The 23,400-nt window shown below is 40.0% G+C and overlaps 1 protein-coding gene across 7 annotated transcripts in view; it reads right to left on the bottom strand.

Moving 5' to 3' along the window:
* Nucleotides 1-23,400, bottom strand: part of DEPDC5 (DEP domain containing 5, GATOR1 subcomplex subunit) — a 46,639-nt gene that overhangs the window by 13,573 nt on the left and 9,666 nt on the right. For 4 of the 7 annotated variants that reach the window (XM_035340231.1, XM_035340229.1, XM_035340234.1 and 1 more), the window contains 23 exons: nucleotides 23,274-23,343; nucleotides 22,832-22,904; nucleotides 22,049-22,152; nucleotides 21,698-21,772; nucleotides 20,689-20,823; nucleotides 20,159-20,220; nucleotides 19,986-20,059; nucleotides 18,749-18,818; nucleotides 18,208-18,244; nucleotides 17,349-17,469; nucleotides 16,361-16,581; nucleotides 14,569-14,772; nucleotides 13,992-14,127; nucleotides 12,246-12,343; nucleotides 10,450-10,515; nucleotides 8,979-9,162; nucleotides 7,590-7,750; nucleotides 6,491-6,608; nucleotides 6,159-6,326; nucleotides 5,060-5,279; nucleotides 3,997-4,130; nucleotides 3,085-3,193; nucleotides 285-347 (listed from right to left, as the gene is read on the bottom strand). In XM_035340231.1, the coding sequence (XP_035196122.1) occupies nucleotides 285-347; nucleotides 3,085-3,193; nucleotides 3,997-4,130; nucleotides 5,060-5,279; nucleotides 6,159-6,326; nucleotides 6,491-6,608; nucleotides 7,590-7,750; nucleotides 8,979-9,162; nucleotides 10,450-10,515; nucleotides 12,246-12,343; nucleotides 13,992-14,127; nucleotides 14,569-14,772; nucleotides 16,361-16,581; nucleotides 17,349-17,469; nucleotides 18,208-18,244; nucleotides 18,749-18,818; nucleotides 19,986-20,059; nucleotides 20,159-20,220; nucleotides 20,689-20,823; nucleotides 21,698-21,772; nucleotides 22,049-22,152; nucleotides 22,832-22,904; nucleotides 23,274-23,343 (2,703 nt within the window). The remainder of the gene's footprint in view (nucleotides 1-284; nucleotides 348-3,084; nucleotides 3,194-3,996; nucleotides 4,131-5,059; nucleotides 5,280-6,158; nucleotides 6,327-6,490; nucleotides 6,609-7,589; nucleotides 7,751-8,978; nucleotides 9,163-10,449; nucleotides 10,516-12,245; nucleotides 12,344-13,991; nucleotides 14,128-14,568; nucleotides 14,773-16,360; nucleotides 16,582-17,348; nucleotides 17,470-18,207; nucleotides 18,245-18,748; nucleotides 18,819-19,985; nucleotides 20,060-20,158; nucleotides 20,221-20,688; nucleotides 20,824-21,697; nucleotides 21,773-22,048; nucleotides 22,153-22,831; nucleotides 22,905-23,273; nucleotides 23,344-23,400) is intronic. The other 3 variants (XM_035340233.1, XM_035340235.1, XM_035340236.1) reach the window with 3 other exon arrangements.

Below are 23,400 nucleotides of genomic sequence, written 5' to 3'. Positions count from 1 at the left end.
TGAAACACAAAAAAGAGAAGCTTCAGTAGTTGACAAGACAGTACTGCAAAGGACAGTAATGCAGGGCACATAAATATCCAAAGCACACCAAAAACACTGAGTGGTAGGAGGAAAGTCATCCTCCACCACCAGTCACTGTGTTCTTTTAATGCTGTGCATCTCCCTTTCAACAAGGTGCTCTGAAAACTAGCACGGGGTCCCCATATTGCAAGCTCAGGACAACTAATGCTCTCCATTCCCTCAGTTGAAAAGCCAGAGATGACAAGACTCCATTCAAAACTAACCTGTGAGTAGAAGGTTGATGTTGTGCGTGGGCTGCGAACAAAATCCATAAAGAAGGCCCCATCCTGAAGGCATCAGAGGAAGTAGCCCCATTAATGGCAACAGGAACAAGGAGATGAAGAAAAGCAAATACAAGGTTGTGCAAGTATGAAATGACCACAGAGAGAAAGCAAGAGGAGAATGCAAATCCCAAACAGACCAAGAATGTCAGGTACACCAGAGTGCAGAGAATCAGGAGTTACACACATGACCTTGCTTTCTCTCTCTGTACCAAGATATCATTCTTCCTTAGCACAGAAGCTTTTCTAAAGTTTTGAAAACCACACCGATCAGAAGCCAATTCAAAGCCATGGCCTTCCCTCCACACTTTATATGAGAAAGACTTGGACTCTAAAGTATGTGGGTTTTCATCCCAAATGCAAAGCTCAACGGTGATACAGAAAACTGCAGAACCACGTGTAATGACATATTCAAAGAAGGCCAACTTTTTTCTAGTCTGACAGTCATTCAAACGATACAGAGGGAGAAGCAAAGAAACTCTTTTCAGGAAGCATACTCTTCCTGTCAAATGCAGGTCTCGTACGGTGCAACGGAAAGGGAAGAAAAATCCATCACAACGATCTTTCCAACACTGTATTTAATACTTCATGCAAAATTAAACAGGCACTGCCTATGCTATATGTTCCCTGCCTACTTAGAAACCCTGATGGAACTTATCCCCTGCTGCTATTCAAAGGTATGTCAAGATTCTCTTATCATCCACGACAATACAGTGAAATTTGACTAGATGTTAATTCTCTATTTGGAATTTTTTGTTCTTTTCCCTAAGCAAAATATTTTGTCTAGCTTGCAGCTCTTAACGGCAAGCTAGGATGCTTACCCTGGTACATATGCCAGGGTTACACAGCTGGCAATTTACACAGTGCAGAAATAGAGCCAGGCAACCTGTATCCATCAGGGCAAGACTCCCCCAAGCAGATTATGCATCAAGCTAAATTACTGAATTAAATCACTACATACTGCCCAGTAACTGGCTGAAGTGACTGGTCAGTTCTACTCTGAAACAGAGATGAGGTGGAGCCAGTGACTCAGTTTTGCTTTGGAACAACTCCAACATTGAACAGCATCTTCAGAAAGCCCTCGCTCCCTTGGCTGCTGACAGAGCACAGAGCTGTGACAATTTGTCAGTGTTTGGACTGCAAGTCTCCAGAGAGCAAATAGGCATACCCATTCTGATGGGCCCTAAGAGGACTGTGTTCCCTGGAGGCACAAGGCACACACTTGTTGATGTTTCCAAGTGAGCACACAGTTGCCTGGTAAGGCTACCTGTTCACTGGAACCTTTCCAACAAGTGAGAGCCATCAGTTCGGAGACGACAGCTGCTTCCCTCCAAGTCCTTATGTGTAAATACTTATAGGAGTGTTTACTACAGGAGTGTGAAAGCTTTCAATTAATAATGCACTCTTAGAGATTGTACAATTACCCCTTCAGAGAAGTTTCTGAACACAGTTACGTTTAAAATTAGAGGAAATAGCATTTACTAAGAGCACAACGCCTGCTACGTTGTTTCTAGCATGCTAATGTGCCAGTACATCCAGACATTGCTAAGAAAGACAATTTTGACTTTTTTTTTCCTCTGCAACGCAGAACAACTCCATATAGCATTCCTTCTGTCCTGTGTCCTATATGGAATTTTCACCAGTTTTAGTAGTAGAAAGAGACGCTTAGAATTTCTGTATTTAAAGAGAGAAGTTTGATGAAGATGATTTTCCAAAATGGCAGAAGAGGAAAACGCAAAGCCTGAATTATGATGTGGAAGCCTGCAAACATCTATTTAAAGTCAATTTCTGCACCTACTTTTTCCAAGTCAAAGATTACCTGCTACTGATCTCCCCTGTGTTTTGGAAACACTCTCATTCAACAAATAGTGCCTATTATAAGATGACTCCCGTTACTCTATCATTTCAACTACCAGTATCCCAGTCTCCAGAATATTGCAACACTCGTCCCTGGTGGTGGCACAAAAGGTTGGAAGTTGAAACACTAGATGCTACAGAAAAATACTGAAAGAGATTGTTAAGGATCTAGACAGTCGATAGCCGGGAATCCGAAAACTTTTCCTTTGCAATACTTCAGTTGTTGCACCCAAAAATTGGTCATACTTTTAAGTGTAGTATCTTCATTCAGTTCCTTGTTACTCATGCTGAAAGGACCTCCAACCCATAATACAGAAAAACTATCAATTATTTCTGCTTGGGCTTGGGAGGTGGAGTTTTGCCTTTCAAGACAGTTGCCAGGAAGGCTGAGAAATAGCATAGCCCTTTCTTTAAGTGGCTGAAGAAAGCTCCAGGAAGACAGTCTTCTCCAGCCTGGAGCCCAGCCAGTGAAGGCACGACATCTAATTCATAGCCCAGGAACACATCCTCTCCTCTAAACAGAAGCAAGCCATGGAAGTTTCTGCTGGAGCTTCAGTAGTCATGGTCTAGAGCTTAATTCTGCTCTGAAAGAAAGCCACCATGTAGATACAGGCTGCACTGTACTACTTAATCTAAAATGAAACCCTGACTGAAATGAAGTGTGCTTCCAGAAAAAGAAATAGACTAATTAACAAATACCATTTAAGTTAGCAAATCATAAGCAAATGCTGAGATAGTATCCCAGGGATTCCATCAGTGATGAAGAACTGAAGGATGGTTATGCCCCAACTTCTCTTTATGACTTCACACACAAAGAGTGTGAAGTTCTCTTCTTTGAGAAAATCTTATGTAAAAATAGTTGCTAAATAAAGACCATAGTCTTTACCTTACGAGGGCTGTCCATATAGGTTGGTGTGATAGCAATGCTCCCGCTGTCTGAAGGCTGACCCGAGCTCTTTCCAGAAAGCATTGCTGCTTGCTGCTCCCCCAGAGTCCTAAAACAAAGGCAGAAATCCAGAGTTTGTTCAAACATTGTCAGCTTCTGCCTGAAGGCAACTGTTATAGAGGGGTATTACTGTATTTTCAGCCATTTGCTTCACCACACTCTGAAGCACGGAGCCAATCTGATGCTTTTTAAGTACTGCTTACTCCACATAAACACAAACCCTTGAACTTACTCAGTTTTCTTACCAGTTAAAATTATTAAAATCTCAGCAATGTTTTAAATCTCAACAATGTTTTAAATTGTGTTTTCAGCATATCTGGTATTAGTACTCTGAGTTTCTTTGGACTGTTCTAGATCCATACTGAAAAAGAACTGCAGAAGTTTCACAGGCATTTCAATAACTGTCATCAGTGCACAGGAGATATTTTCTTTAGGCTGTATTCATTACCAAATGGTTATATTGAGCCTACTCTACTGATGCGGTGCGCACATAGTCCAGTTAAGCTCTTATATGGTTATAACTGTAATAGCAAATCAGAAATGGATGAAATCTTATGTGATGGACTGAGATGCTACACTGAAAGGAACTCCTTCTAAATTACTAGACATGAACTTCTATAGTCACCTTATTCCTTCCCAGTCTCTAGTAATCGTTCCATCATGGAAACAGAATGAAGTAGCTGGAAAAGCGCAGTGTGCCCCCACCTCTACCACAAGGTTAGTGAAGAAGCAAGATCTCCCACCCTGTTTTTCAACACAAAGTTCCCCCAGTCTGCGTTAGTCAGTTCAGGTGGAAGATATGTGGAAAGGATATTCTAGAGCTCTTCACACAGCCTTATTGTACAGACTCACTTCTGACTGGCTTCCATCTCCAGCAGAGCAGAGAGCGCTGAGGTTCCTTTCTTCCCAATGGGAGGCCCAGACTGCTCCAGAGAGTGGGTGGGAATTGGACCAGCAATCTGCAAGCCTTTCATGGCAGACCCCTTCTAACAAAGGAAAAATAAAATCACAGACTTAGTCAAACTAGGCTTAACTAATAAACAAGAACACAACAACCCACATCAGCAGAGGTTTATTAGGAAAACTTTAAACAGGGAGCTAACCACGGGTGCACAAGAAGCGGACAGTCTGGTGTTTTGCATGGATGCCATTACCAAAATAAAGCAGATATTGTTCTGGTAATAAGGTGGCTTTGCTCTGAAATAAGTCATCCCATTCCATGTGTGAATTTGAAGAGAATTTGATACACACTAACCCCTTTCTCCTGATCCTCTTAAAACTACTGTTTACCAAGAACTCACCCATATGGTTCTCTTATCCTCTTCCTGAGTCTGCAGCACACAGCCAATTGAGCTAGGAGAAGTTACCAGCTTCACTCCCTCACAGGTCTCTTTTCACCAATGATCTGCATCACAATCTGCAATGCATTCAGACTAACCACAACCACTGCACAAAGTGATGCATGCTCGCAAAAAGATGGCTCCAGGTTTGTGCTAAGGGCAGACCAGCTGGGTAAGGCACAGGTATGCTGTGCAGAAGAGGTGGGCTTCTCACTGAGTGAGAAGGAACTCACTTAGTTCCAATTCTGGTTCCAGCCACAGCAGCATGGTATACCCATTCCTGGCAAATGAACTGCTACTGAACTAATCAAATTAGTTGATTAGTTTGATTAGTTCAGTAGCAGTAAGGTGCTAATATGGCCATACTATTTCAAATTTGAAATAGTACATCAGTCAGCATGGCACTGTGCTGTATATCCAGGTGCACACATTATACACGCACATTTACCCCAACTTGCTTGGGGTTGTCTCAGGTATCTCTGCTAATGCTTCATTAGATTGTGCAGAAAAACTCCAAGGATGACAAAGAGGACAAAGGTGCCTTCAGCTTCTCACCCAACTAAAAGTTGACTCACTCGAATCATTCGATCAGATCGATGGCGTCGACGAATGCGGTTCAAACCTTCCACAAAGCGAATGAATCCATCTAGGAGCTGCCACTCTTCCTCATCAGAACGGGGCTTGTCTCCGTACACATCACAGTGCACTTCTCCTTCCATAATGCGCTTTGTGGCACTGATGCAGGCAGGCAGAAGGAGAAAGCGAGTCCTCCAAAATTTCAGTGATTCGATGAGGCTGAAGGAAGGAACATGGAACCCTTCTTATGAAGGATTTTACAATAAGTGAAATATCTATCTATCAGCTGTATATGTCAGCAATTAGAGTAAACATCTCATTCTGCTATCCCCCGTGTGAATAGAGGCAGACATGCAATGGAGTGGTCAGCAAAATGAATACCACTGGGAAGTACTGCAACACTTCAAAGGAACCGTGAATGAGAAGAGAAAATAAGGCCATCTTCGGAATAACTATATCATGGGACTGTGTTTTATTTTCTGTAAAAGGTAGGCTAAAAAGGCTTGTCCTCCAAAAACAAGCAAAGAAAAAGGGATGTCAGAGGTATAATGTTAGAGCAGCAACCCTTTTGGTTGAGAACCAAAAATAAACAGACACAAACACTGGTCTCACTCAGAGAAGATATCAAAAAAGGTATTGACACCAGTAGAGACATCCCACTAACGAAAAGAGCTGCTCCATATAGCTTACAAGTAGGGCTACAGTTAAGCTAGGCCTAGGATTAAAGCAAGTGACCATCAGATTCAAAACTAAATGGAAGTTTTGAGTCAGATCCAGAAATTAGTAAGTAGCCAAGAAAAACATCTGTAGGGTACAAAATGCCCCCATATTTCTTTGCATTTGTAGCAGAGAACAAAAAAGTTTGTTCATAATTTTGATATCCAGAGTTTGCATCAAAGATCGGATAACGCAAAAGCAACACTGAGTAAGACTCCTACAGAGGTAAGAGCTGTTAGCTGCATACACATGAAAGCAGGCCAGTTGCTTTCCCTGGAGTACTGAGCATTTGTAGGTTGAACTCGTTGAAGAAATTTTAGGTCAAAATGGAAAAGAGGAAATTAGGACACAGAACGGCCTGGATGGAAAAGGAAACCTCACCTGAAATCCTCCGAACCAGCAGAGCAGATATACTGATCCAAGTAATTCCACTTGTACTCTTCTAGTCTCTCATGGGAAAATTCTACCCAGCAAGAGACAAATTCAGAGTCAGAGTGTGAGGGGCACAAGCTGTAAGTGTAGTTTATCTGAGCAGATTCATATGGATACCTAAAGAAGACAACACAAACCTTAACATCAGCCTTATCAATGACAGTGCTTCTCTTTCTTCTAAAGAGGGAAAAGTCTCTACATTACATTCTTTCAAGTCCAGGCAGCTGGAAAAGCACCTTCATCTGAACATTAACAAACTGCTCAACCAAAGAGATACTCACTTTGGCAGGTATCGAGTCACAGTAATTATTTTGTCTTTTAATGTTACTTTGTGGAAAGTACGGCCCATGCTCAGCCAGTACTGGTCTTCTTCCTCAGGCCGATTTCTTGATACAAGACCTAGTTGTAAGAAGCAAAACACACAGCCTTTTAGCTTACTGGACTAGTCAAAACTTTGTCAACAAACTGTACCTATAGAAAGAGACTCCAGAACCAGGTTTCTGAACTCAAACTAAAAGTCATCTTTCAGTCCACATTTTTAAGGGACATGTGCACAGCGAGCCTTCTGTTCTTACAGTTAACTACATTTGCTAATATTACAACCGAAGAAAGGCATTTACAATTCATACACCACCAATACAGATCTCCTCTGGGCAGGACAACCAGAGAACAAACAACACAAAGTGTTGAGAAACTTTTGGCTACAATGGAAGCTCTGTCCTTCATTTCTGGAACTAACCACTACAAAATAGGTCTTTCTGCTCATTCCCAAACCAGTGAACAACAACTACATCCCATCTGTGTGTATTCGCTGCCCTATAGGAACTGGATCACTCTCACTTGTCTGGAGAATACCCAGAAAAAGTCTGAAGTCAAACAGTAAACCAGATTCCTTCAACTGAATGTGAGACCATCTCATCCCACTCCCAGTTCTCTGCAGTTTAACTAGGTTTAGCTGACTCATGGACAATAAAGCTTTACTTGCCTACTGCTTTCACAGATATTTTAATGTTTGGAAAACGCTTCTAGATTAACTTTTGGATTCATACATTTTGGAGGTTTGGGTCTGTCTTCCAACAGAGATGTGCCTGCCCTGCAGTCACCGTGTGAATTGTGTTTAGTATGCGTTCACCCAAACTGCACTCAAGACATATTTAATTTGGGTTCCCCATCATGAATATGAGGCCAGTTTCTTACTACATTTCAAAAACCCTGCAGCTGTTCCTTCATGGTGCAGCTCAGTTGTTTGTGCTGAGCCCAGATCAGGCTCTCTGCCACCAAAGGCTTCAATGAGCATCTATGCCTGACTCATGGAGGTTACTGGCATTGGCAGAAGGACAGAAAGACAACAGACTTAATTCTTAATCCCAAGTCACTCACCTCGACTGTAAAGGGGACTGCTGCTGAGTGGGGGTGGCACAGTTGTGGCTGGTTTCTGTGGTTTGGATTGCACAATAATTTGATAGCCTTGCATGAGACGCTGACAAATAAACTCCTCAAACACCTGTTGGGCTGTCATCTGCACTCCTTCCTCATCTCTCCTGAACACAAAGGTTAAGAAGGAGACTAGAATAAGGAAGCTGACCACACACCTATTCTTAGCTCTGTGTTTCCTAATTGAGGATTTATCCCTGCCCTGGGCCCTGTGCAAGTGAAGGCCTTTGCCTGTGAAGACCAGCCTGCAGGAAGAGGAGAGAATAATGGGTGGGTACTCCTCTGTTTAAAACAGATGATGATGAGCTGTCTGACAATAGCTATTAATGCCTTTGAAAGCAGTTTTTAAAGCAGTAACAGACACAAAGTCCAAAAGCTTTGCTTACAACAGGCGTTAAACTTCCAATAAATATATCACTGATCACTTTTACAGCACTTTACAGAGAATCTCAGTGCAGTTCGTAAGTGTTCAGCACAGCTCAGGACTGCAGGTGTTCAGGCAACGCTCCATCCTCTCCCACAGTGGGAAGTCTGGAGCTGAGAGAGATTAAAAGACAGTTCAAACATCAACCAACAGCTAGCATGAGGAGAGACTTGACATCACTATGCCACGTTATTACAACTACTTCCTCTCTTGAACTTTGCCCTCCTGCTACAAAGGGCCATTTCTTTTTGCTGTTTTGTCTTTAATCTTACTATTTTCTGTGCTTCAATCACCCTAATGTTTTGTTTTGTTCATGCAACATGCACAAATCTTTCTGCTATCTTAAAAATCATGGAAAATTTGAAAGATGTTTAAAAAGATCAAACAGCTTTAGGGAAGGAAAAAAAATACCAGTTGAAAAACAGTTACCAGAGACTTCCAACAGAAGCCAAGAAATCACATTTATCCCACCAACACTATTTTCCTCCAAGATTCTTTAAACTAAATATCCTTGAAAGTGGAGATAAGCACCTTAAGTACTATAAGTACATGTGCATTTGCTCATTCAGAGTTTCCAAAATACTTGACAGAAAACAGATTAACAAAGATGATAGCTTCAGGTTGTGTTTTTTTTTTTTATTAAAATATAACAGAGCATGAAAAGAGAAGTAAAATTTTGTACATAAACTATCTCTAACAAGATATAGAACATAATACTGTCATATGGTAATGTCAGAAAAGGTGCAAAGTTACCACTGAAATGAGAAGATCTAAGTATTTTGCTGCCACTTATGTTAGCAACTCATCCTTCTCTCGTAGAAACTTCAAAGTGTTCCTCTCCTATCAACTGCACCTTAAGCACTTTCAACTCAATGCAAGATACTTCATAAAAAACAAAGCGCTGGCCAAACCTGTCAATGTCAGCCTCTGGAAGGAGATCGTAACAACCCTCAGTGTAATCATTCTGCAGACTCTGACGGTCGGGGAAGTAGTCCGTGGTAAGAGGGAGACATGCCGGAGTAGTGAGAGATTTCCAATCCACTCCAACTGTACAACAGAAGCCTGGCACTACGGGGGGAGCAGACAGTGTCAGAACTGCCTCGTTGCATCATTGGGAGAAGAAATTGGGGGTATATATGGTCACCCATGAAAAAACAGGGTGCAGAAGGAGATGAAAATGTGTGAAGTGGAATGTTAGAAAGAATGAAGGACAAGTATGGAGTTGGCATAAGGACAACAGGGACAAAAAGGAGGCGGAGTGGGAAGGAAAACGGAAAGTAAGGAAAAAAGGGAGGAAAGTAAGACAGGAAAAAAGGGAGGGAGAGAAAGAGACAGAGTTTGTTAAACAATGCAGTGCACATGCTAATTCAATCCCATCATGCAAATAGCACTCAAAGTTAATGCATTTAATTTTCTGTTGATTGAAAGCTAGAACCAACATAGCCACTGCTCTGCCAAAATTACAGCAAGTCAGGTGCATTTACACATTATTAATAAAAAAGATTAACATTCCAAGTCGGAACAAGAAAATCACACCAGCTTTGCATCCTAGACAATTGCAGAAGGAGCTGGGGATGAGCAGAGAGAGAATGACAGACCAGCCTCTTTCCAGAATAATACAACAGTGAGTATTTCTACAGTTAGAAAACCAGAAGACAGATACAGGGAATTGGAAGACCAGAAAAATAGTAACTTGGAAAACAATCCTTTTCGACACACTTTTCTAGAATTATGTTGCTGATTCAAAATCAAAAATAAAAATAAATAAATAAAAAAAAAACTTGAAAATTAGACATTTAAAAGCAAAGGCTAACTAAACTATATCAAATCTTCAGTCCACTATTTCACTACGTTTTAACTTGCCTCAAACAATCTGTAACAAAGCACTTGGCTAACTGCTAACTAACTTCTTCTCACAGGGGTCTTACACAGTTATTTTACCATAAGGATGTTAACATTAATTGGAGGAGCACGACACAAAAGTATTATACAGGACTGCTGTAAAAGTGTCACACTCTTGTTTCTGTATTAGGTGAAGGTGCGTATTTCTGAGTAAATGGTACCAAATTCAGAAACTGCCTGTACTACTACAATTAGGTGGTGTCAAGCAAGTTTTCCATATTGAGAGGCAGATAAGAGTTCAACAAGTTTCACTTTTTGCCCAATAGCGTCTGGTAAGAAAAGCATTTCATATGTAGTATGACAACCAGTTTCATACAATACAGGGAGATCCTGCAGGGCAAAATAAAATCCTGCCAAAAGGCAAGAAGGCTCCTCAGTTTCTTGCCTACCACCTCCTTATACTTCTATAAATGTCCACATCCTTTCTCTCCTTATCTTCACACCTATGAAAACTCTTTACCAAACCTTCCTCCTTCTTACTTGGGTCTGGAGAATTAGAGACAGCATCTTCCAATGAATCCTTATTCTGAGGCTTGAGGTTCATCCCTACAAGAACAAAAAATATGTATTTTATTTTAAGCACCTATGCACTTTACATTCATTTCAAATAAAAATAAACAAAGAGCATGCATAAATTTTAAGAATATTATATTTCACTGCCTTTAAGGAGCTCAGGGACAGCAAAAAATAACACAAAGGCAACTAATGAGAAAAAAAGACATCTTGGACAGAAATTTAACATCTCATCAGAAATGTTCAGTGGTTAAAAAAAGCAAAAACAACCTGCCCAAAATGGTATAACACGTATTGCAAAAGGGGAGGCCATAAAAAAGCAACTTGCTAATCTCACAGTCTCAGAAGCTAAAGAACTTTTAAAAATATCCAGAACCCAAAACCAGAATGATTTTGACTGGTTTTCCTTGTTTTATGAACAAAAGATGAGTTAGAGAAGAATAACTTCATAAAGCACAGAATTACACATTTTTCTGCTGTATTTGCATCAACACTTGTACAATTACAGTCAAGCAACCCATCCAGCAAAGAAAAACCCAAGTTACTTTTCAGTTGGATCGGTTCCCTGAGCTGCTTCACCATGTAGCTGTATAAACAGCTGTTGTGGCGCAAAAGAGGAAATGAGCAGCTGAGAAGACAAGAAAAATAGCTGATGTGAAAAGCTTTTTATCAAAACACAAACTTTGGGAGGCCTCTAAACATTTAAAGGAGCTATTTTTATAAAGCTGACTTTTATAGATTTATCCAGGAAATTGATATCAACACCATACCTGTTATTCTAAATAGCATTTACTAACAGAAAGGATGGCTATCTGCTTCCGTGATGATACCAGTAAAACAGTAGAGGAGATGGCTCAAGTTGTCGTTCATCTTTCACTAACTCCACTAATGCCACCTGCCATCTAGTTAGGGAATTGCAACAAGACTTGCGCTGAACTACCATCTACTGGACAATAGAGACAGCACACAGAATGTCAGTGTAAATAGATGCAGTAATTTTTCACTCTGAAGCACATGTTGCAGCAAAACACGCTGTGGGCAGCAGAGAAGAGCCAATGAGATTCACTGAGAAATCATATTTTTGGAAATAAAAAACCTGTTCCATTTCATATGTGACTCAAACCATAAGGGAGAAACATAAGTCAGATCACTGAGTCACACTATGGCAGCTACAGATGGTTGAGGGAGTTTAGTCAGGGAAGATGCTCATAACAACTTGCACCAAGACAGACACAGAACAACTTCCACCATATACATGATTTATATCCAAACTACAGACGTGAAAGACTTCTATAAAATGCAAGTATGTTTACTGCCAGGATATGCTCTACATCTATGTTGTGCAAATTATATCCAGCAGCTGAAATACAGTTTAGACTTTGCTCTGGCAATTGCCATCTGGAAGGCAGAAAAAGTAAAGCATGGAAATGAAATGTATTCAAACAAAACCCACGGAAGGAAACAATGAAACAGAAATTACTTTTAATACAACTATGTGAAAACAAGACAAGACAGACACAAAAATTAACTCCGCTAACAAAACAGCTTTACAGCTCTGCAAAGTGTGAGCGGAAGGGAAAAACATTTTGTTTTCATTCAAATATAGTTTGAAGGGTGATTTTTTTTTTTTTATATATAAAAAAAGTTCTTCAAATTGGTTTTGAAAAAAGACAGAAGTCTTGCATAATAGGTCTGCTGCTTTACAGATGTCACTGTTAATAAGAGCTTTGTCTCCCAACACAATGCTCAGTCAGTTTTGTTACCTGCACCATTGCTGCCAGCCAGACCATTTGAATACTCTTCTGTTCCACTGAAGCCCAGGAAGGAGGCACTGTCACCTGGATGCCGAGAACTGGTATGTCTAGAGAGAAACAAAGCAGCCTCTATTATACCACAAATACTTTTCCACACTCATGCCATTCGATATTTTTAATGACATAACAAATAACAAGTAATCAGCCTGCCATCTCAGCTGAGCCTTTGCAACCATGATCCTAATGATAATTGCAGAGATGGTAATAGGCACAAAACGCAGGACTGAAAAAGCTGTAGCAATATTCCCCATCTATCCGTATTGTTGTGTTCTTTGCCTCTAGCAATAACCAATGCACTATCTTCACAGGATGGTGGAGAACTCATACCTCTCCCATGAGAAAAACAAATCTTACTTACTTAATCTGATTTCATGGTCTAGAATACCAGCATTCCAGACTGAGCAAATTGCTTTGGATGAGTATGTCATCCGCAGAGACCACAAAAAGATTCAGAGATTTATCAAGAACATGACAGCAGAAAACACTGGTGTAAGGACCAGAAATTTTAACAAACTACTATGTTCTTATGAAATAATGAGAAGGCAATAATCTTATTTACTGTAGAACTACGGAACAAAGACTTGAGGATGATATAATACCAAAATTATGCAACACACAAAGGGATTAGAGTATTCTAAAGGATAACATAAAGTGTAAGATAGGACAACAATTTTCCTACAAAAGAAAAAAAAATGCATGAAAAAATAATTAGATTGTGCAATTTCCTGAAGGACAGCCTGAAAACATCAAGGAAAAATAAAAATCCCTAAAATTTAAAAAAGGCAGAAGATACCAAGAGGATCCTCACTCACCCTGGACATCCTGAAACAACAGGTAACAAGAATTTCTACAAGCATGCAAGAAAGAAAAGGAGGAGAAATACCAAAATTATCGATAAATTATACATAGGCAATTCTGAAGTTGCCTAAGGTACCAAAATGTAAACAATATTTAAGTATAGTGAAAAGCAAGGACAAAATGTTGTCAATAAAAGAAGTGCAGCTTGAAAAATGGCCTAGATTAATTGAGGGATCTAAGTACTCTCACTGTAAAACCAGCCTCCCCACACCCATGCTGTAACTAGCAACAGTGGGATCTTTCTCACTTCTAAGAGCCAACAGTCAATATAAGCTCCCAACACTGGCAAAAGCTTGTTAGTTTTTTTTTTTGTTTTTTTTTTTTTTAAGAGCAAACTAGTTTAAGAACACCTGTCCATTCGCTTACAATCCACCCCTGATGTTCATCATAGCGGCACATTTTTTAACAGCATGGGGAAGATAGGACTGAATGGACAAGACTGAAATTGCTCAACAGTTGCTGTGAGACAAAGCTATGCCCTGTGCTAAAAAACATTCTATTCTGGGATGAAGGTCACAATTACTGGGATAAGAAGTCAAGAATTAAAGACACAGGTTCTTATAATGCAATTTTGAATGATCATGAATGATTCATCATATTGCTCATATATTGCAAGCTGTGATAAGCCACTGCTTACCCCAAAATTAGAGGTAAACAACCTCCAGCCTCGCCAAAAGAGCTTTACATCTCAAAATAAAAGTACATGCTGCATATGTGGCACTGACACAATATATTATTCAACTTACACATATAGAATTTTATAACACACATATAACTTTAACGAAAAGGGGTGTTCATGCAAAGTCTAAACATCCTGATCCCTCCTGAGGACCTCACCTGCCAGTTGCCTCGTGGTAAGCCAGCTCAAGCAATTCAGCAGAGGAATGTGTCAAATCCTGCTGCCCGTTGCCCTGCATTTCTGCCATATTCTGACGAGTTTGATGATGGATCTGGATAGCTTCTCCAGATGGCCCTACAAAATTAGTTTGATCATTAATTGTCTCATCTGTCCTGATTTCTCATTTGTATTCATTCACTTGTACCCCTTTTGTCAACACCACAGGTAATTAACTAATGGAAATTAAGAAAGCAAGTTCGGGAAATCTTCACGAACTTAAACGTCTGGTATCTTCCCTGAAGCCAGCAGCGTAGAATATTCTTCTAAACATTTTACATGCCCTGCTTACAAGGAATCACATCAACAGCATCTATCAGCCCTTTTCCACTGCATTGAATGCTGTAAGTTCAATACATGCTAGTACTTCCAAGAGAAAAGGATCTCTACTTATCAAGTCTATACATTTCAACCACTGTCACAGTACACAGTACGTCAAGTCAGGAGTTCACACTGGTCTTCCTGTTGCTGTAGGAGGAAAAAATCTTAGTCATCTAATATACTATGAAACAGACCTACCCACAGGAAAAGTGTGCATCCAGCGCCTCCTGTTAGATGTAAGTTTCATAGGCATGCGGGATGGGGCAAACGGGTTGATCAGCGCTCGCTGGGGTGTATATCCCCCAGGCCGAATGTGCAGCATGGATTCTGCACTGCCAACGTGGAACCTCCCAGGGGCACTGGAGTCCCGTTGCTGAGACTCCAACATGTTCTCAAGGACATCTAGAAAACACAACTTAAAGTCAGTGTGACATCATGCAGAAGCCAAGCAAAAGAGTGAATTGCTTAGGGATATAAAGACTCCCCAGAGTAACTGGGAACAAGGAGAGTTGAGGAACAGGCAGGGAGATAAGCTGAAATCAGTTTCAATCCAGTCTGCAAGTTACAACACAAGAAAGAATCCAGACGAGAAAGAAAATAATTTCACTTGCCATTACAACATTACTCTATACTGTGCCACTTTATACTAATAAAACCAGAAGGAAATCACTTGCTAAGTCAACTATGAAGAATTGCTCAGAGCTTTGAGAATACCTGAAAAAATCAAAACAAAAGTCTGATCTGACAAATGGAAACCTCAGGATGAGTACCCAAAGACATAGCAGAAAGCACAACTGAGCAACATACACATTTGTTGTACAATTCAGATTTGACCACTGAAATATGAGATTAATTCCAGAGGACATAGGACACAAGATCTCAGCAAGCTAGCAGTTAGTCATTACTATTCTATGTAGAACATTAGTGCAGTTATTTAGAAATAGCAGAGAGAGGGATACACCAGATGACTAAGTAGCATTTGCTCTGTTCAACAAATAGAATTCCCAAAGAGAAGGAAGGGTCTCATTTACCACTGTACACTGCTAATCAGAACACGGGAAGAATTCCAAATACTCTGACCCTTCCCTACCCATCAGTCCTATTCTGCTCACATCCCCATCCAGTTGCACACCTTCAGCTGAGTCATAAGACTATCCTTCAAACTAAAGGAGTAACAGAAAATACCAGAACGTCTATGCGTATGTGAATTGACAAGGGGGAGAACACATCAAAGATAAATGCAATGTGAAGTTCCCTGTTGGAAAGCTGTTCCATACCAGTAAGTCCAATTCCTGTAACAGGCCAAATATGATATTAAGTGTCAGACAGCAAGACATTAAAAGAGGCACAAAGAGCCTGCAGGGATAGAATTCTATAGTAGATCCAGCAATTGCAGAAGGAATACAATTCACCTAGAAATGAGTTGGGCTTGTGAAGATATCACATACTGTCTGAGAACAAAATTAAATTACAAGGGGAAAGAAAGGAGCCTGTCACCATTGCTAATACACCAAGATAGCTCAGCAGCACTTTGTCAAAAGAAAGCATCCAAAAAGTGACTCTTAAAGACAGTAACTCCCCATGGAGAGAAGTTAAAAGCAGGGTCCCCCAAGGGCTCACTAAGGCCTATTCTCATTTCACAAATTATAGGTGACCTGGATGATAAAAAGTTACTTGCATATGTCCACATTTGCAGACAGGCACAAGAGAATAGTCAAATATTAAGGAAGGCAATAGGCAAGGGAAAAGAGCAAATCAGTATCAGGACACTTCTATTTAGAACAAGCCAATTAAAAAATGCAATGGAGTTGGACAAGGATAAAGGGAGAATGCATACCCAGCCATAGCTGGAGCTGCAGAAAAGCTGTAGTATGAATGCTAATATGAGCACCATCTTCCCTGTGCTGGCCTGGCAGTGGCCAGCACGAATTTCCATCTTCTCTCTCCCCTCTCACCACCTAAGGTATTGTCCCATCTGCCTCAGGCTGACCTCTGGTGCTGGTATAGCCCAAAGAGCTGCTGACTTCATACTGATGCAGATGAGGCCGTGGGATCATCAGGATGTTGGAGATCTTGCCCAGGGAGCTGTCATCAGAAGCCTGGCTCCTCACCTCCTCTGGAGGTAAAGTGCGGCTCTGCAGAGAAGGGCTGCATGAGACATCATAGGAACTAGAGCTCTTTCGGGTACGACTTTCTCTCTCCCTCACAGACCTGCTGAAAATAAACGAGTATGTGCAGTGATATGAAATCATAAGAAATCAATTCATTCCTTCATTATCAAGGGGCTTCAACAGACCCAAGTCATGTAAGACTCAATAGCTGAACTAAAAAGAGGACTAACAAGAAGCTATCACCATTTTTGGCTATGTGGATATTACATACTTTTGTGCATTATGCAGCAGCAGAACAGAACACTAAAATGCTTCCAGCACAACAGCTGTGAAAAGAGCATGCTTGACCCTTGATGCAGTTCTACAGACATAACACCAAGCTAGTAACATAAACGTGGTCTGTTAGATACTAGAACTGAGCACATGCAGGCCATGAATTATTTTGGAACCAGTACTGATATTCTTTATTTCTTCTTTCATCCCATTTTCAGGGAAGATTCCTCACCACTCTGTTCAACACCAGTTACTAAGCAGTGCATTAAACTGATGTTACTTCTACAAGTACTTTCTTACTTAGCCTGAAAAATCAGCTAGAATCTTAGCCAGGGAGACTAACTTCATTCTTCTTCACACAAAATTAAAAATGCAACAGAAATGCATACTTATAGCTCTTCATAGATCCCACACGCTCTTTTAGAAATACAACACCAAACAACCAGCAGTAAGTACTAGCTACAGATACAACTTTTTGTTCAATTGTAAGCTTGTGGAGCTTAATTCGCCTCATTTTTCTCAAAGCATGATATGCATCAAGAAATGCACCATAACGTTGCTGCTCTAGAACTAGTACTTTCACAATCCTCTTACCTGAATGTGGTGCAGCGCTGGGCTCTGGATGGGCCTGGCAGTCTGAACACCTGGGCATCGTAGCCATCATAATCAACCTGGATAGGCAGGGCATTCTCAGCATCTTTTGGAGCCCCTAATGCTGAAAAAAAAAAATCATATAACACTGGAACCTCTTTCAAGAATGCTCAAGATCTGCATGGCAGAAGCATCCAACTTTCACCACTACAAAGTATCTATTGAAAGAAACCGTACTACAATCTGATGAGAAGAACAGGTGGAGCAGGCGTCAGCTCAAGTACTGAAGTCTGTGCCGAGTTGCTGAGGCTCTAATATCTTCCCTGTATATCCATGAGATTAAATCAATAATCAGTAAATAAGTCGTTGAATGGACAGATGCCTCAGATCACAGAGAGAATTGCACGTTTTAAAACAACTTTACAGAAATTGACAGCTTCCCTTCTAGAACATACACATTCTGAAATGAGGTGGTATTAGAAGAATGCAGGCTTCTCCCACTGTAATCTGTGGGCATAACACTGACAGCATCCCAAGACAGCAAATGCCCTTCCTGTCCCATTCTCATGAATACGAGTGCTAGTTCACCAGCCTGATACCACCTATTTCTCTACCCAGGCGACAAGCAGTCAGGATAGAAACTCCTGCCTCCCTCCTTATTAGTAGTAACCTGTTGAGAAGGCAATTCATATATGCACATTAATGTCCTGGATAATGACTGTGGTTTTCACGTTTTTCCGCAATAATTGTGCTTTCCAGTGTTTTATTAACAGTGGTTTGCTGTTAGTGCCATTATCTTACTACAGCTGTTTGTTAGTCCTGGAGTCAGTGGGACAGATCATTCCAGAACAAGATTACTCACAGGCATCTCGGCTATTTTTTGCTTTCTCAGTCAATGGCTGGAGGGTCCAATAAAGGAAGTTTGAAGTTACCAGGAAAAGGAGAGAGAAAAGAGAAAAAGAGAAGGGAAACAGTCAGCATATTCTAAGGAAATATTCCCCAGCATGACAAAAGCATCAAATTTAAGAATTTATCCAGCTCACCCTGTGAGACAGATGTAACACATTTTAAGTATGAAATACTGATACTCAGTCACAAACCACAGTGTAAAACACATCTTTGCCAACACTTTTCCTCCTCTCCATAGAGTTCGCCATTAAAGCACTAAGCTATTTTTATGTTGGCTAAAACATTTCTCAAATAGTTTAATCCTAAAAAAGACAGATATTTAGAAACCAGTCCCTCATTCATAATCTCTACAACAATCCTTTACAGATTTGTTTGCACTGTCTTTTAAACACAGAAACTTAGTGACTGTTGTTGCTAGAAGGATTCTGATGCTTGGCTGAGAAAAGATCTGACAAGCTCTTTCTTTATGAAAAGATAATCAGAAAGACACCTACTTTTCTCCCTGCCAGCTTGATCCGTGGCGTGAAGCTGTTACATAGGAGCTGGCTTTTGGATGTGTAGAAACTGAAATGGAAAGACAGAGTGGTTCAGCTGTCTTCTAGGAATTGAACATGGCTGATTAACCACATAGCTAACAGATTATGAATTTGAGCTAGCTATTAAATAAAAAAAAAGGGATACCTCTCTTTGCATAACATAACATATGAAGAACACTGGCAAATGATTAACTAGAGAGAATCTATGATTCCCACACAACCTCAGTCTAGACCTCCTCCTAATATGCTGATATCTGCATATTCCCCACTTCATTTCCTCTTTCTACAGAAAGATACCAGCTTTCACCATCCATACAGTACTGCACAGTTCACATGACTCTTTCCCTAACTTACATGACAGTAATGACTCATCAGGTTCTTGAAAACTAAGGACCTCCTCCCATTTGAAGTAACTTATTCTTTAACATCTGTTTCTTTCATCTGAATCTTTTAAATCCTGGCCTTCCACAAAGCCTTCAAACGCCTCTTTCATCTTAGGCAAGGACCAGATGCCTTCAAACTACTTGAAAAGACTGGGTATAAGCAACACTTGAATGGTTATTGGTCAGGACAGTCAGTCAATGCATGCATATAAAATGAGTTATTAAAAGACAAAGAAAAGTTCTGCTGCAGAACAAGGACTGCGGAATAAGTTTTTATTCTGAGCCCTGATTTCTGTTGGTAGGGAGAGAGAGTATTGTGACACCATGTTTAACAGAAAGCAGAAAGAAAACCTACCATGCCTTGGAGTAAAGCAAAGTAAAATTAAGCTTGTTTCCTGTAACTGTTCCAACGTTTACCCATGTTATTCACATTCTCTTTACCCATAATTGTTCATTTGAGATGTATTTACTTTCACTAATAACCACCTTAGCTGAAGTGACAGTATTTTTTTTAAGCACCCTGACTGAACATAGTTAGGGTTACAACTTGGTTGGAAAGAGAGCTTAGGATTAAGACCTTTTCCTCTGCAAATTGCCTATCACCTCTGACATACTGCATTGACACCCTGAGTGCTACAAGAATACTCCTAGTTACGCAAGACTACTGTAGTATCTGTTTCTGCTTTGCCAGCAGAGCAGAGGAAATAAGCTATGGAAGAAGAAAGAATTCTACAGATGCACAGAGAGGAAAGCACAGCAGAAATGTTTTGAAAAGGCTAGCATCTTCTCAGAAACCTTAAGCATTTACCTACCTATGGTTTATCCAGTGCGGAATATTGTAGTCATCACCCAGCCTGGAATCCCCAGGTCCACAGCGATTATGGAGCTGTAAGAGGAATTCCAAGGCAAAGCAACTAGTTGTGTCTATCTAGTCACAAATTCAGTAACATTTCTAGACAGAGAAGGGAACAGAAGGATGCATTACCTTAAAGAGTGGTACAGCATGCAGTGGTTGTTCTCCCATGCAGACCAAGTCCACACCAATCCCTGTAAACAAAGAACAGTAGAGCTCAGCTATCCACCAACCAGGACTGATATGCTAATCCAAAGACTGCCAATTTGAGATGAACCCCTACTTTGTATTCATATCAGATTTAAAAATATAATCATACTGAAAATGGAAATGGTAACCAGCAATCCCATGGTATGGCTGCAGACCAACAGTGCCAGTGTGGATATAAGAAGTGCTTCTTCTAAACCAGGTGCAGGATTATCCTTCAAGGAAGGTCTGCATGGACTGATGAAATGCTCCACTACATAAATACAAATAAATACCCCCAACTTCTCTAAAAATCTAGCTATTTCAATACAAAGTGTAGACACAAGCCTTCCAGCTGTAACTCCTCTTTTCCAGAGTACAAAAGTTACAACAGATACTTTTTCAGAGCAAGAAAAGGCTAGAGCTTTTCCAAATACAACTGTTAGCCTTCATAAAAAATGCAAGTAGTTATTTACCATTGTCTATCATCCGCTGTTTGGTTAGAATCATAAGGAGGCGATCGACTTCAAACACCCCTACGCCAGGTGTGATAACCACGGACATCTGGCCAGTGCGATCAAAGTTCCGGTTTATATAATGCTTGTCAAACACTAAAAAAGAGTCAGGAAATACTTTACAAGAAAAAGATGCTGGATGGAGTTTTCAGAGCAAAGGAGGAGACTTCTAATACCAGAATTAAGCAAATTTCCACAAACCCCATGCAAAAGTGAAAGTATTTGAATGTAGCATTGTCCAATCAATAAATGTCAATAAAGCTACAGGAAGGAGATAGTAGTTATGGCAGAAGAGAAAATGGGAACTGGATACATCAAAATGAGTATTTTTCTCGTATGCTTTGTGGTGTGTTTTTTTTTCTTTAATATAACATCTCAAAAAAAATCTTGAAAACAAAAAAAACTACATCATAAACCAAAAAGATAAAGTTCATTGCTAATCACTAAATAACATATTGTGCTCTGTCTCATGCAAGTAACAAGCCAGCCATTAAGATGACAGAAAGATATCAGATGGAAAGAATCACAGAAAAGCAGATTTTTGGAAATCCCATCAAATTCGCCTCCCTGCTAAAAAGATGGATCACCTTCATTCACAAAAGTCATGTTTGATCTAACTCACTTTTGAAAGGATTATTAAAAAAAAAACACAACAACAACTTCTGTTGCAAGAAGTTTGCATACAAATACACAGCTAGAAGAAAAAAGTTTCATCCGAACAAGGCTCTGTAAATCATTTCTGAAGCCTGAACTACCTAATTCTTAGTTATGAGAGCCATTTCCAGAGACACATGCAAAACAATTTCTTCTGAGGCAGAAAATGATAGTTTCGCCACTTAACATTTCCCTCCTTTACTTGGTGTTAAGGAACAGACAAGTATTCCTTAACAAGATAAGTCAACACCCATTTATTGAAAGCTGCTTTAGTGGTTCCTCCTCTGTACATTTTTATCCATTGTTCACAACTTACCATTGAATGAAAGATTTATGGCCTCCAGGTAGTTCCCTTGTGCTGATGTAGAATTGTAACCTGGAGGGAAGCCCTCTGGACAAGAGTTCAGAAAAAAAGAAAAATTATCATCCTTGTATAAACTAGCTTTTAAAAAAACAAAACCACATTTGAAGTAAGCCCTATTACATCAACAATTTACAGGCAGAATTGGTGCATCTCACGGAAAGACACATGCAAAATAACTGTCTCGGGAGAGCACGTCAGTAATGTAATACCAGACTCCAACTGAAACTCAAGTTTACAGATAGCTTTCAAACCAAACCAACCAAACAAAAAAAGCAAGAGGATAAAAGCATTGTATTCTCTAACCTGCTTGCTCTAGTCGTACCAAGACAGGATACTGGATGAAAAGCTTTTTAATGGTCACAAGCAATGAGGTCCACTCTTCTCGTCTCTCATTCTGAACTACAACTCTGGAAATAACACAATTTAGTAAGCAACATGAAAGGAAGCTGCATAGAAGCAACGAGGCAGCACTTCAGAACTACCGTGTATTTGTAGTAGTCGTTAAGGAGTAGATGCACACATAAAGCTGGGCATATCATTAACCAGAAGAGTTTCATCTCTTGATTATAAACAGGTAAACATTTAGAACATTACGTGTTAAATAATGTCACTGTTCTGCAAAGTGGTAAAATCTTTAACAAGTTTAGAATTAAATGACAGCCTCAACAGCTGCATTATTGTGACCATCAGCTAAAAACATACAGCACATACATGGAAAGAATTGTGCAATTGTGCTCAAAAAATTGAGCAATGGCACTCTTTCCACCTGTTCTCTGACTACTCAGAAATGTGATGATCTGAAAAAAAGCCAAGCCTTAAACAAAAACTACTCCCAACACTACAGAACTTTTAGGTCCACTGGCAATTCCAGTAAGATGCAAACAATACAATATTTACATGCAAGTGGAAGACTAACCTAGTAAACATGAGTGTGCGCTCACAGATGGAACAATGTGCTGCCAGTTTCAGACAGATGCCTTTCACACTCCTAATTCTTAGCAAGGTCCTACAGCTAATAACATTGTATTTTCCACAAGGGTTGTCCATACACGGAGAGACAAGAGATGAAAGAACTGGAACACATACTTGTAAAAATCTTCATAAAATCTTCCCTCATGATCCTGCCGAATTGATGCACGATGTGTTTCAGGAAACTCATCTGAAATGGAGGCAGTAATAATTTTATCCTATGTTCGTGTATAGAAGAAACTCTTGTCTTTTCTAATGAGGAGCTTTTTTACATTATAAAAAAGAATATCTCTGACAAATATTAGATCTCCTACACAGTATTTAAATTGGTTTTAAAACAATATGACAGCATGAGTAGGAGGAAGAAACTTTCCCACATTCTTCCATGCATAGTTTTCACCGCAGTACTGTCAGGAGAATGGCTGTGTATCCACTGTGCTTGGGAGGACACGGGCATAAAAAAAATAGCAGAAAAAAGTCACTGCCAGCCAGTGACAACCTTTCAAGAGAGAAAGAGAAAGGTTAAAAATAGTAACATGAAAATATATAATTTACTTACCTATAGATTTTGCTTCGTAAAATGTTCTAGAAAATAGAACAACTGTCACTTCATGGCTGCAATTCTTCTCCTGTCCAGGAAGAATACATGAAAAAATTAAAACCTTACACATCACGCTCAGTAGAAA

The sequence above is a fragment of the Oxyura jamaicensis genome, chromosome 15, assembly GCF_011077185.1.
Source record: "Oxyura jamaicensis isolate SHBP4307 breed ruddy duck chromosome 15, BPBGC_Ojam_1.0, whole genome shotgun sequence".
NCBI classification, from domain to species: domain Eukaryota; kingdom Metazoa; phylum Chordata; class Aves; order Anseriformes; family Anatidae; genus Oxyura; species Oxyura jamaicensis.
Note: the sequence above shows the minus strand (reverse complement) of the source record. Positions and strands in the feature narration are given on the sequence as shown.